At 52.5% G+C, this 13,114-nt stretch overlaps 1 protein-coding gene across 1 annotated transcript in view; it reads left to right on the top strand.

The window, feature by feature from the left end:
- col24a1 (collagen type XXIV alpha 1) overlaps positions 1 to 13,114 on the top strand; it is a 171,288-nt gene that overhangs the window by 41,095 nt on the left and 117,079 nt on the right. The window contains exons 4-8 of the mRNA XM_078408107.1: positions 485 to 538; positions 3,430 to 3,483; positions 5,471 to 5,524; positions 8,526 to 8,579; positions 12,526 to 12,570. Of these exons, the coding sequence (XP_078264233.1) occupies positions 485 to 538; positions 3,430 to 3,483; positions 5,471 to 5,524; positions 8,526 to 8,579; positions 12,526 to 12,570 (261 nt within the window). The remainder of the gene's footprint in view (positions 1 to 484; positions 539 to 3,429; positions 3,484 to 5,470; positions 5,525 to 8,525; positions 8,580 to 12,525; positions 12,571 to 13,114) is intronic.

Below are 13,114 nucleotides of genomic sequence, written 5' to 3' on the forward strand. Positions count from 1 at the left end.
GGATGTCGGCAATGGAGCGGATCTGCCAGCTCTGGCCGGGCCGGAGTTCCAGAGCCTCGGCCGCAGGGAGCAGATTCAACCCGTTGATCGACCGCGGAAGTCACGAAGAGGTGGAGATTGGCCGCCTCAGCCGGCCGAGGAGACACATTTCCCGGGGGGACTTCCAGAGGGATTTCAAACGCAGTCTGGATTAAAGGAGGTGGCAGACCAGCAGTTGCTGGCAAATTGGTGGCGTGCCTGTAATTCCTGACGTTAGTTTAATTTTGAACTGTGAACCTGACAAAATGTTAATTGAAGGTAGACACACAATGCTGGAGTAACTCAGCGGGTCAGGCAGCATCTCTGGAGAGAAGGAATGGGTGACGTTTCGGGTCGAGACCTGACCCGCTGAGTTACTCCAGCATTGTGCGTTTACCTACCATTTAACCAGCATCTGCAGTTTTGTTTCCTAAGATGTTAATTGAATCTTGTTCTGTTTGCGCAGGGTTTTCCAGGAACGCCTGGTCCTCCAGGGTCACAGGGGAGACGGGGACCGCGGGTAAGTGCCGAGAAAAGGCCCCACACGCAGGGGAACAGGAGCCAGGCCACTCGGCCCCTCCAGCCTGCCCCACCCCCACCATGATCATAGCTGATCTGCCCCAGGCCTCATCTCCACTCCTGTCCCAGTTCCCCATCGCCCTCCATCCCCCCATCTCACTCCAAGACAGTAGTCATTCAACACAGAAACAGGCCCTTCAGCCCTCCTTGCCCATGCTGACCCAGATGCCCCATCGAAGCTCAAACCATTTATCCTCATTTGACCCATATCGCTTATAATAATAATAATAATACATTTATTTTATATAGTGCTTTTCAAGATACTCAAAGACGCTTTACAAAGCGAACAAGACATAAAAACAAACAAACAAACAGACGAACTGTCCCGACGGAGAAGCGGTGAACAAACAGCGCCAGCGTCCTCTCACGTCAGGGTCCGGCCAGTGGACAATAAAGACACAAGACACACAGTTACAATTTAACACAAACAACCATCACAGTGATTGCTCCAGGCACACCCTCACTGTGATGGAAGGCAAAGAAAAGTCTTATCTCCTCCTTTTCTCAGGAACGGTGGCCATCAGAATGGCAGAAAGGGTTAATGAGAGAGTGGAAGGGTACCCTGGGCTCAGCGTACCTTATCTATCCATGTATCTCAACAAATGTCCGTTAAATGTTGTTATAGTGCTCACCTCGACTACCTCCTCTGGCAGCTCGTTCCATACACCCACTCTCAGTGAAAAAGTTGCCCCTCAGGTTCATATTAAATCCTTCCTCTCTTCCCTTAAACCCATGTCCTCTGGTTCTTGATTTCCCCTACGGTGGGTAAAGGACTTTGCGCATTCACCCGATCTGTTCCCCTCATGATTTTGCACACCTCTGTAAGATCACCCCTCATCCTCCTGCGCTCCAAGGAATAGAGTCCTAGCCTGCCCCTGCCCCAACCTCTCCCTGTAGCTCAGGCCCTCGAGTCCTGGCAACATCCTTGTGAACTTCTCTGCACTCTCTCCAACTGACTGATGGGTTGAGGACCCTGCAGGCATGTCGTCAGCTATCCCGGCCTTGAGCCCAGGTTACCCTTCCACTCTCTCATTAACCCTTTCTGCATTCTGATGGCTACCGTTCCTGAGAAAAGTCATTAAAAAGTTTATGCTACGGTTGCTATATAAATGCAGAAAGAGACACAATATGCTGAAGTAACTCAGCGGGTCAGGCAGCATCTCTGGAGAACATGGATAGATGACGTTTCACAGAGTGCTGGAGTAACTCAGCGGGTCAGGCAGCATCTGTGGAGAACATGGATAGGTGACGTTTCACAGAGTGCTGGAGTAACTCAGCGGGTCAGGCAGCATCTGTGGAGAACATGGATAGGTGACGTTTCACAGAGTGCTGGAGTAACTCAGCGGGTCAGGCAGCATCTCTGGAGAGGAGGAATGTGTGACGTTTCGGGTCGAGACCCTTCAGACTGATCTAATTTAGTTTAGTTTAGAGATACAGCGTGGAAACAGGCCCTTCAGCCCAGCCACACTGACCCCCACTGAGTTACTTCAGCATTTTGTGTCTTCCAGAGATGCTGCCTGTCCCGCTGAGTTACTCCAGCATTTTGTGTCTTCCTTTGATTTAAACCAGCATCTGCAGTTCCTTCCTATACGACTGAAAACCTTGCTCTGGAATGTGCACCAATCAATCGCCACAGCTTCTGGTTCCTCACCTGTAAAACCCATCCAGCACCCAAAGGGTTAAGGGGCTGTGGTTCCCAGCTCTGTCTGAGAGCGCTGCACTGGCCTTAAATGTCAGCGCGACAATGATCCTGATTGTTTGGGGAGTGAAAGAGCAAAAGTGCGAGTCAGTGTGTTTAGCATATTGAAAGGTTAGGTTACTGGGGAGCTGAGTGTGTGCTGGGTGCTGGCACTTGACTCACGCTCCCTCCACGAGGGAGAGAGGGGGCCACCTCTAACAAAGGGGCGCAGTGCGGCCAACAGGAGTGGGTTTGTGCAGTGTTCACTAACTGCCCACTGGCTGCTGCTGTTGGAGAATGTCAGCTTTCACCAGCCAGCGAGCCGTGACATTCACCACGAGGTGCCAAGGGCAGCGGTGACTAGAGTTGCCAATGGCCCATATTATCCGGGACATCCCGTATTCTGGGCTACATCAGTTTATCCCGTACAGGACCGCCCTTGTCCCGTATTAGTAGGGTTGACGGTCTATCGGTGAGGGGTGGGAATTCCAGGACAAGAGAGGGGTAGAGGAGGGACGGAGTCCTGAGCTGTGGGTCCCCCCACCTCCATGGCATGTTGATGTTGTTGTCTACATGGCCCCCTGTATGTGAGGGACGGAGTCCTGAGCTGTTGGTCCCCCCACCTCCATGGCATGTTGATGTTGTTGTCCACATGGCCCCCTGTATGTGAGGGACGGAGCCCTGAGCTGTGGGTCCCCCCACCTCCATGGCATGTTGATGTTGTTGTCCACATGGCCCCCTGTATGTGAGGGACGGAGCCCTGAGCTGTGGGTCCCCCCACCTCCATGGCATGTTGATGTTGTTGTCCACATGGCCCCCTGTATATGAGGGACGGAGCCCTGAGCTGTGGGTCCCCCCACCTCCATGGCATGTTGATGTTGTTGTCTACATGCCCCCCTGTATATGAGGAGTGTCCTGCCCCACACCCACAGCGTCTGCCTCACCCCGTCCCCTCCCATCCGCACCTCCCTAAATACACAGGAATGGTCTCAATTTTCCAATGGTCGGAAAAGCTGATTCCAATTTCCACGGCATCATGAGAACGATAAATCTCGGGGAATTCTATCAATTCCAAATGTCGTTTTTTTTTCAAACTAATCATTTTACAAAATGTTAATCAGATTCAGCGAGCTGTGTTCTTCTTGTGTCCACAGGGGATTCCCGGAGCACATGGCAACCCAGGTGTGCCGGGGCTGCCAGGAGCCAAGGTACATGCAGCTCTACAGCCATCAATCTGTATCTATCCTGCCGCCGCTCTCCACATGTGGCCGACCCTTTGAAGTCTCCCGCAGTCCTGCCCAGTTAAATCATCATCTGCAGCCATGGGCTGTGGGCAGATGTAAATCATATACGAGCTTGTGCAGAGCACTCCGCCCGGCCCCCAAAGCACCTAGACCTAGAAACATAGACACATTCAGCATAGGTGCAGGAGGAGGCCATTCGGCCCTTCCAGCCAGCACCGCCATTCATTGTGATCATGGCCGATCATCCACAATCAGTAACCTGTGCCTGCCTTCTCCCCATAACCCTTGATTCCACTAACCCCTAGAGCTCTATCTAACTCTCTTTTAAATTCATCCAGTGAATTGGCCTCCACTGCCCTCTGTGGCAGAGAATTCCACAAATTCACAACTCTCTGGATGAAAAAGTTTCTTCTCACCTCAGTTTTAAATGGCCTCCCCTTTATTCGTAGACTGTGGCCCCTGGTGGAGGGGCAGTGTAACAGTGATCACTAGTGGAGGGGCAGTGTAACAGGCCACTAGTGGAGGGGCAGTGTAACAGGCCACTAGTGGAGGGGCAGTGTAACAGTCCACTAGTGGAGGGGCAGTGTAACAGGCCACTAGTGGAGGGGCAGTGTAACAGTGATCACTAGTGGAGGGGCAGTGTAACAGTGATCACTAGTGGAGGGGCAGTGTAACATGCCACTAGTGGAGGGGCAGTGTAACAGTGATCACTAGTGGAGGGGCAGTGTAACATGCCACTAGTGGAGGGGCGGTGTAACAGTGATCACTAGTGGAGGGGCAGTGTAACAGGCCACTAGTGGAGGGGCAGTGTAACAGTGATCACTAGTGGAGGGGCAGTGTAACAGGCCACTAGTGGAGGGGCAGTGTAACAGGCCACTAATGGAGGGGCAGTGTAACAGGCCACTAGTGGAGGGGCAGTGTAACAGTGATCACTAGTGGAGGGGCAGTGTAACAGGCCACTAGTGGAGGGGCAGTGTAACAGGCCACTAGTGGAGGGGCAGTGTAACAGTGATCACTAGTGGAGGGGCAGTGTAACAGGCCACTAGTGGAGGGGCAGTGTAACAGGCCACTAGTGGAGGGGCAGTGTAACAGGCCACTAGTGGAGGGGCAGTGTAACAGGCCACTAGTGGAGGGGCAGTGTAACAGTGATCACTAGTGGAGGGGCAGTGTAACATGCCACTAGTGGAGGGGCGGTGTAACAGTGATCACTAGTGGAGGGGCAGTGTAACAGGCCACTAGTGGAGGGGCAGTGTAACAGTGATCACTAGTGGAGGGGCAGTGTAACAGTGATCACTAGTGGAGGGGCAGTGTAACAGTGATCACTAGTGGAGGGGCAGTGTAACAGGCCACTAGTGGAGGGGCAGTGTAACAGGCCACTAGTGCAGGGTGATCGATGGTCAGCATGGACTTGGTGGGCTGAAGGACCTGTTTCCATGCTGTGTCTACAATCAATAAGGTTCATTGATAGTGCAGATAATAGTGAACTCTTCCCTGTGTACAGCTGATTAAAACTAAAGGACACAGGTTTAGTGGAAGGTGGGGGCAGGGAGAGGTTTTGAGGGGATTGAAGGAGGTACTTTGCCCCCCAGAGTGGAGGGGGGGTATTCGCGGCAAGTACCTGGACCAGGACCTGAATCACTGAGACAGAGAATGTTCCAGTCCCGGTGCTTGGAGATGGGGTCAGCACAGACCTGATGGTTTGAAGGGCCTGTATGTCTAAATGTACCACCCCATGAAATCCCACAAACCATGCATCCATCTTACTGTTTGTGCCACTGAGAGTCTTTTCTCCCAGTGTGGTTATTATCTTTGATTAAATGCATTGTGTGGGCTTGTTGTGAGCTGGGTTGTGAGCTGGGTTGTGAGCTGGGTTGTGAGCTGGCTTGTTGTGAGCTGGGTCGCTCATACTGACTGTGTTGTTACATCCGTGTGTCCGTAATTCCCACACTAGGGTCCGAAAGGAGAGCCCGGATTGTTCCCCATCAAAGCACCGCCCGGAAAGCAGGTAACTCAGTGTGGGGGGGTGAGTGTGGGGGGGGTGAGTGTGGGGGGGTGAGTGGGGTGAGTGTGGGGGGGTGAGTGGGGTGAGTGTGGGGGGGTCAGTGTGGGGGGGTCAGTGTGGGGGGGTGAGTGTGGGGTGGTCAGTGTGGGGGGGGTCAGTGTGGGGGGGGTCAGTGTGGGGTGGTGAGTGTGGGATGGTGAGTGTGGGGGGGTCAGTGTGGGGGGTGAGTGTGGGGGGGTCAGTGTGGGGGGTGAGTGGGGTGAGTGTGGGGTGGTCAGTGTGGGGGGTCAGTGTGGGGGGGTCAGTGTGGGGGGGTGAGTGTGGGGTGGTCAGTGTGGGGTGGTCAGTGTGGGGGGGTGAGTGTGGGGGGTCAGTGTGGGGGGGTGAGTGGGGTGAGTGTGGGGGGGTCAGTGTGGGGTGGTCAGTGTGGGGGGTCAGTGTGGGGGGTCAGTGTGGGGGGTCAGTGTGGGGGGGTCAGTGTGGGGGGGTGAGTGTGGGGTGAGTGTGGGGGGGTGAGTGTGGGGGGGGTGGTCAGTGTGGGGTGGTGAGTGTGCCACGCTCTTGGCCAGTCTTGTGTACGTGTGTGTGTGTGTGACGTTGTATCTCAGTCTCTGTGTTGCCTGCATGGTGGCCCTGGCATGTGGCATCACGGTTTGTTGGGGCAGAGTCACTGTGCGTGGTATCACCATGAGGGGCAGCGTGGTCAGTCTGACTGCCTCCTCCACACACCTCCACCGCCCCCAGTGTGGGGCTCCCACTTCCTTGTTGCATGGCGTTGTGGGTGCAAATCATGTGGATCAGTACGGGTGTCTTGGGTCATGGTGGTCAGTGTGGGCAAGTTGGGCCAAAGCTGTTTCCACACTGTGTGACTCTATGAGTGCTCAGGAGACACAATAGACAATAGATGCAGGAGGAGGCCATTCAGCCCTTCAAGCCAGCACCGCCATTCACTGTGATCATGGCTGATCATCCACAATCAGTACCCCGTTCCTGCCTTCTCCCCATACCCCCTGACTCCACTATCTTTAGGAGCTCTATCTAACTCTTTCTTGAAAGCATCAAGAGAATTGGCCTCCACTGCCTTCTGAGGCAGAGAGTTCCACAGATTCTCTGACTGAAAAAGTTCTTCCTCATCTCAGTGCTAAATGGCCTACCCCTTATTCTTAAACTGTGGCCCCTGGTTCTGGATTCCCCCAACATTGGGAACATGTTTCCTGCCTCTAGCGTGTCCAATCCCTTAATAATCTTATACGTTTCAATAAGATTCCCTCTCAACCTTCTACAGTAGACTGCATGTACATCTTGATCAGGCTGGAGTTCAAAAAGATGTAACTCGTGAGATTTAACTCGACATTCCATCCAGATAGTGAAGGAACAGTTTAGTCTCCAGTGAGTCCATGAATAATTCTACAACTATTGGGCATGGGCTTTTAGACAGTATTTTATAGGGTCACGTTAAATTTATACAGCTAATAAAGTAGTGATACAAAACCCCCCTGGTATCTAGTTCCTTCTGTTGGTTCGCTAGTCTATGAGTGTTATCTGTGGGGGATGTTGGTGGTGGGTACTCCTTTCAGCTCATCTGTTGGAGGAGACAATTAGCTCAGAAACAGGAAGGAATCTTTCTGTTGTAGCCGAGTCTTTGCAAAAATACATGCAGTTCAGCCGGGAGTTGTAGGAGGGAACAGGCCCTTCAGCCCACAGAGTCCGCACCTACCAGCGATCCCCACACATTAACACAGCCCTACACACACTAGGGATCATTTTACAATTATACCAAGCCAATTAACCTACAAACCTGTACGTCTTTGGAGTGTGGGAGGAAACCGGAGATCTCGGAGAAAGCCTACACGGTCACGGGGAGAACGTACAAACTCCATATAGACAGCGCCCGTAGTCAGGGTGGAACCCAGGTCTCTGGCGCTGGGAGGCAGCAGCTCTACCCGCTGCACCAACGTGTCTGGAGCAGACATGACTCTCTCCTTGATGGAAGATTAACGCAGAGAGTTTGTATATACTGTATACAAACTCTGCATTAATCTTCCATCAATCTATACAGTTTATTCTGTTTGGAATTCCATGGGGCATGTGCAGTGCCCCCAACACCCAGGCAATCTTTAATCTTTTTTTCTTTTCTTCTTTTTTTCTTATTTGGGGTTAGTATAAGGGGGGGTGGGGGGAAGGGTGGGAGGGCTTGTTTTCTGAAAAGGTCTGTAAAAATAAAAATTAATTTAAAAAATTTTTTAAACAATTACAATCCAAAAAAAAAAAAAATCAGAGAGTTTGTGATCAGGTTGTAAACTACCTGTCTCGTTGCTAGAACATGAACTAAGACTGCAAGCCGAGGAAGATACATGAATGTATTAATCATTGGGTGAACCACAGCAGAAGCACTTTGTACAGTTTTGGCCCCTCCACTACACGATCTCACCAGACCAGCAAATGTATACTCCCCAAGACAAACACAGAATGCTGCAGTAACCCAGCGTGACAGGCAGCATCTCTGGAGAGAAGGGTCTCAACCCAAAACGTCACCCATTCCTTCTCTCCGGAGATGCTGCCTGTCCCGCTGGGTTACTCCAGCATTCTTCCATTCTTCCAGAGAGTGGTGAAGGTGTGGAATTCTCTGCCTCAGAAGGCAGTGGAGTCCAGTTCGTTGGATGCTTTCAAAAGAGAGCTGGATAGAGCTCTTAAGGATAGCGGAGTGAGGGGGTATGGGGAGAAGGCAGGAACGGGGTACTGATTGAGAGTGATCAGCCATGATCGCATTGAATGGCGGTGCTGGCTCGAAGGGCTGAATGGCCTACTCCTGCACCTATTGTCTATTGTCTATTGTCTATTGTTACTCCAGCATTTTGTGTCTATCTTCGGTTTAAGCCAGCATCTGCAGTTCCTTCCTGCACAAATATATAATCCCTTCAGGTACAGCTAGAGGTTTCTGGACCTTTGAGGTCACCATGGCGTGAGGTAACTTTGTGTTGACGTACTTTGCTCTCTCACATAGGGCGATGTGGGCCCTGTGGGTCTGTCTGGATTGCCCGGACCCCTGGGGAAGAAGGTAAGAGCCTCCTTGTTGCTGCTTCAAGTATTTTCTTTCAGTGTTTCCAATCTGCCCACCTGGGTGTGAGCCCTGGGTCATGTTCAGTTTAGATTATTGTCATGTGTCAAGTGTTTTATTGTCATATGTCCCAGATACAGTGAGGAGCTTTTGTTGCGCGCTATCCAATCAGCGGAAAGACAATGCATGATTACAATCGAGCCGTCCACAGTGTACAGATACACGATAAGGGAATAACGTTTAGTGCAAGGTAAAGCCAGTAAAGTCCGATCAAGGATAGTCCGAGGGTCACCAATGAGGTAGATAGTAGTTCAGGACCGCTCTCTAGTTGGTGGTGGGATGGTTCAGTTGCCTGATAACAGCCGGGAAGAAACTGTCCCTGAATGTGGAGGTGTGCGTTTCCACACTTCTGTACCTCTTGCCTGATGTGGTTTGTGTGTTGACGGTGATGTATGAAGGGGCTGTAGACTGCAGGTCAGGCAGCATCTGTGGAGGGGAGAGACAGACAATGTTTCTGCTTGGGTCCTTTCTTCAGACTGATGGAGCAAGGGGGGAGGAAGCTGGAAGAGAGGTGGGGCAAAGTGATAGGTGGATACAGGTGAGGGGGGGTGAGTGGCAGATGGGTGGAGTGAGTGAGAAAGGCCGGGGGTGACAAGGAGACCAAAGGGAGCCGGATACGGAGCGATGAGGAGGAGTGGCATGTGAAGCCGGGGGGAGGGATGTAGGGGGGAAAAGTGGCAATAAAAGGGAAATCTGGGACTTTGGGGTGGGAGATGAGTGTGTGGAGGAGGGGACAGGAGCAGGGAGATTGGGCGGGGGGGGGGGGAGATGTGTGCTCACTGGGGTGGGGGTGGGGGAGGTAGACAAGGGAGTGGAGGGGTTATTTACTGAAGGAATGCAATATTCTCTAATCAACACAGTGCAGGAGTGATGGACCCAGCAAGGAGTGGCCTCAGCTCAGACCCTGTTACTGGGGAGCGTTTACACAGGGTTCAGTCTCCAATGCCTCACCATTCCAAAGTGCAGGCTGTGTGATTCTTCGTCAGCTCCCTTTGCTCCTCAGATACCCCCACCCTCCCGCACTGGACCCCTTTCAAATTGGGTCAAGGTCCCAGGGAGCACACGACACGGACAGTCTGACACTGAACCCATGGATGTGCAAAGATCCCAAACCCCAGTCCCCTCTGTGGCCACCATCGAAGGTCCATCATAGGTACTGACCCCCCCACCATCGAAGGTCAATAGACAATAGACAATAGGTGCAGGAGGAGGCCATTCGGCCCTTTGAGCCAGCACCACCATTCAATGTGATCATGGCTGATCATTCTCAATCAGTACCCCGTTCCTGCCTTCTCCCCATACCCCCTGACTCCGCTATCCTTAAGAGCTCTAGCCAGCTCTTTCTTGAATGCATTCAGAGAATTGGCCTCCACTGCCTTCTGAGGCAGAGAATTCCACAGATTCACAACTCTCTGATTGAAAAAGTTTTTCCTCATCTCCGTTCTATATGCCCTGCCCCTTATTCTTAAACTGTGGCCCCTGGTTCTGGACTCCCCCAACATTGGGAACATGTTTTCTGCCTCTAACGTGTCCAACCCCTTAATAATCTTATACGTTTCAATAAGATCCCCACAGATACTGACCCCCCACCACCCTAGGTCCAGACACAGTGTCCGTGCTGAACATGACACCAAGTGAAACTAATCTCCTCTGCCTGCACGCGACCCCCATCCCTCCCTTCTCTGCATGTCCACGTGTCTATCTAAAAGCCTGTTAAACACCACTACAGGTATTTGCCTCCACCACCACCCCTGGCAGTGGGTTCCAGGCCCCCACCACCCTCTGTGTAAAACTAAACTTGCCCCGTTACTCTCCTTTAAACTTTTCCCCTTCTGACCTTAAAGCTCTGTCCTCGAGTCTTTGACATTTCCACCCTGCGAGAAAGGTTGAGACTGAAAGGTTAGCCACGCTGAGTGACTCAGCTGCCGACAGCCCACGGCCTTTCCACCGTGCACAAGGCACAAGGCAGGAGGGTGACGGGCGGGACAGGGAGGAACGTGGCTGCTCAACACTCAGGCATTTGCAGGGAGTTTTGGAGGCATTGAACGAATGGAGAATTGTTCCTCTAGGCTGAGAGGCCTCTCCACTCTGCCCATCACCTGCCACGGGGCTCTGACACTCAGCAATGGTCCCTGGCATTGCGAGGCAGCTGGAGCTTCACATTAGTGTTGCCAACATCCTCACTCCCAAATACAGGACAAGGTGACGTCACCGCCCCACGTGACCTCACCCAGCCAGCGGCCACGTGCTCCCGCTCCACCAATGGCAGCCGCCCGGGCTGGGAGGCGGGTTGCTATGCAACCTCCATTAGGCAGCGCCCGGGCCTCCGGGCCTACACTGTCCACACCTACACTTCTCCCCATACACGTGGCCGCTGGCTGGGTGAGGTCACGTGGGGCGCAGGGCGGTGACATCACCCTATGTCCCTTATTTGGGAGTGAGGAAGTTGGCAACCCTACTAATACGGGACAAGGGCGGTCCCATACGGGACAAACTAATTTAGCCCAAAATACGGGATGTCCCGGCTAATATGGGACAGTTGGCAACCCTACTTCACATGGACCTCTGCTTGTCACCTCTGCGTGTACAAAATCATGAGAGGAATAGATCGGGTAGACGCACAGAGTGGAGGGGAACGAGAACCAGAGGACATAGGATTCAGGTGAGGGGGGAAAAGATTTATTAGGAACCTGAGGGCTACCTTTTCACACAAAAGGTGGTGGGTATCTGGAACGAGCTGCCAGAGGGGGTAGATGAGACAAATGCTATCACAATGTTTAAGAAACATTTGGACAGGTACATAGATAGGTACACAGGACAGGTTTAGAGGGATAAACACAGGCAGGTGGGACTAGTACAGGTGGGTCATGTTGTCGGTGTGGGCAAGTTGGGCTGAAGAGCCTGTTTCCACGCTGATTCACTCTGACAATGATTCCATGACCACCTTCCAGTGTGGGCAGGAGACACAAGGAACTGCAGATGCTGCGACCTTGAGCAAAAAGTAAAGTACTGGAGGAACTGACCCACTGAGATCCTCCAGCTCTTTGTTTTTTTTGCCCCCAGTGAACAGAAAGTGCTTGAAAAATCCATGGCAAAATATCTTGTTCTGCTCAGTCTGAAAAACGTCCCGACCCGAAACACCATCTGCCCATCACCTCCACAGATGCTGCCTGACCCGCTGAGTTTAATTTAGTTTAGTTTAGAGATACAGCGTGGAAACAGGTCCTTCGGTTCACCGAGTCCGCATCGACCAGCGATCCCCGCACATTAACACTATCCTACACACACTAGATACACTTTTACAGTTATACCAAGCCAATTAATCTACAAACCTGCACGTCTTTGGAGTATGGAAGGAAAGCAAGGATCTCAGAGAAAACCCACGCAGGTCACGGGGAGAACGTACAAACTCCACACAGACAGCCCCCGTAGTCGGGATGGAACCCGGGTCTCAGGCGCTGTGAGGCAGCAGCTCTACCCGCTGCACCACTGTGCCGCCGTTCCTCCAGCACTTTGCTTCCTTTTGTGTAAACCAGCATCTACAGTTCCTTATTTGTACCTACCTCTGCTGGCTATTTGTCACGTTTCCCAGCTGTGTGTAGAGTAGAGCGAGTGAGTTTGTTTACCATCAGTCTGGGGGCGGCACTGATATAAGCAAAAGTGGCTTTGTAATGTTATGTTTAAACAAAGTAGTGCTGGCGGTTGTGAAATGTGCGGGCCTACTGTGGTGACTACTTCCCAGCTGGGAGCCAAGTAAACAAAGCCTTGCATCTTCAAAGCCCGTCTGTATACCATTACACTGAGGAGAGTCTCGCTCGCAGTGATTTAAACTCTAATGTCTCTAGTCAACGAAGCAGCTGATGTGCTTCTGTGTGTGTTCCTGCAGGGTTCTAAAGGATACCAAGGCTTGCCTGGGCCTCCAGGACAACAGGTAGGAATGACAATAACAAGTCTTTTACCCACAGTAGGCGAATCACAACCAGCGGGCATAGGTTTCAGGTGAGAGGGGAAAGATGTAACAGGAATCTGAGGGGTAACCTTTACACACAAATGGTGGTGGGTGTATGGAACGAGCTGCACCCACCCTCTCTCCCCCCTCTCTCTCCCCCTCTCCCCCCCCCCTCTCTCTCTCTCCCTCTCCCCCCTGCACCCTCCACTGCCATTCTGGGCAGGCCTACAATGCCAGCACACACGGACATCATTGTCCCACCCCCAGTGGCTGTGCTTTAAGCTGCCTGGGCTGTGAGTGCTGGACCTTGCCCACCCTGCCTCTCCCTCCCCATCCCACTCGCACCGTATAACTAGGGTTGCCAATTTCAATCACTCCTAAATAAGGGACAAAGGGTGACGTCACCGCCCCACGCTCCACGTGACCTCACCCAGCCAGCGGCCACGTGCTCCCGCTCCACCAATGGCGGCCGCCCGGGCCGGGAGGCGGGTTGCTACACAATCTCCATTAGGCAGCGCCCGGGCCT

This window comes from Rhinoraja longicauda, chromosome 11, assembly GCF_053455715.1.
Source record: "Rhinoraja longicauda isolate Sanriku21f chromosome 11, sRhiLon1.1, whole genome shotgun sequence".
NCBI classification, from domain to species: Eukaryota; Metazoa; Chordata; class Chondrichthyes; order Rajiformes; family Arhynchobatidae; genus Rhinoraja; species Rhinoraja longicauda.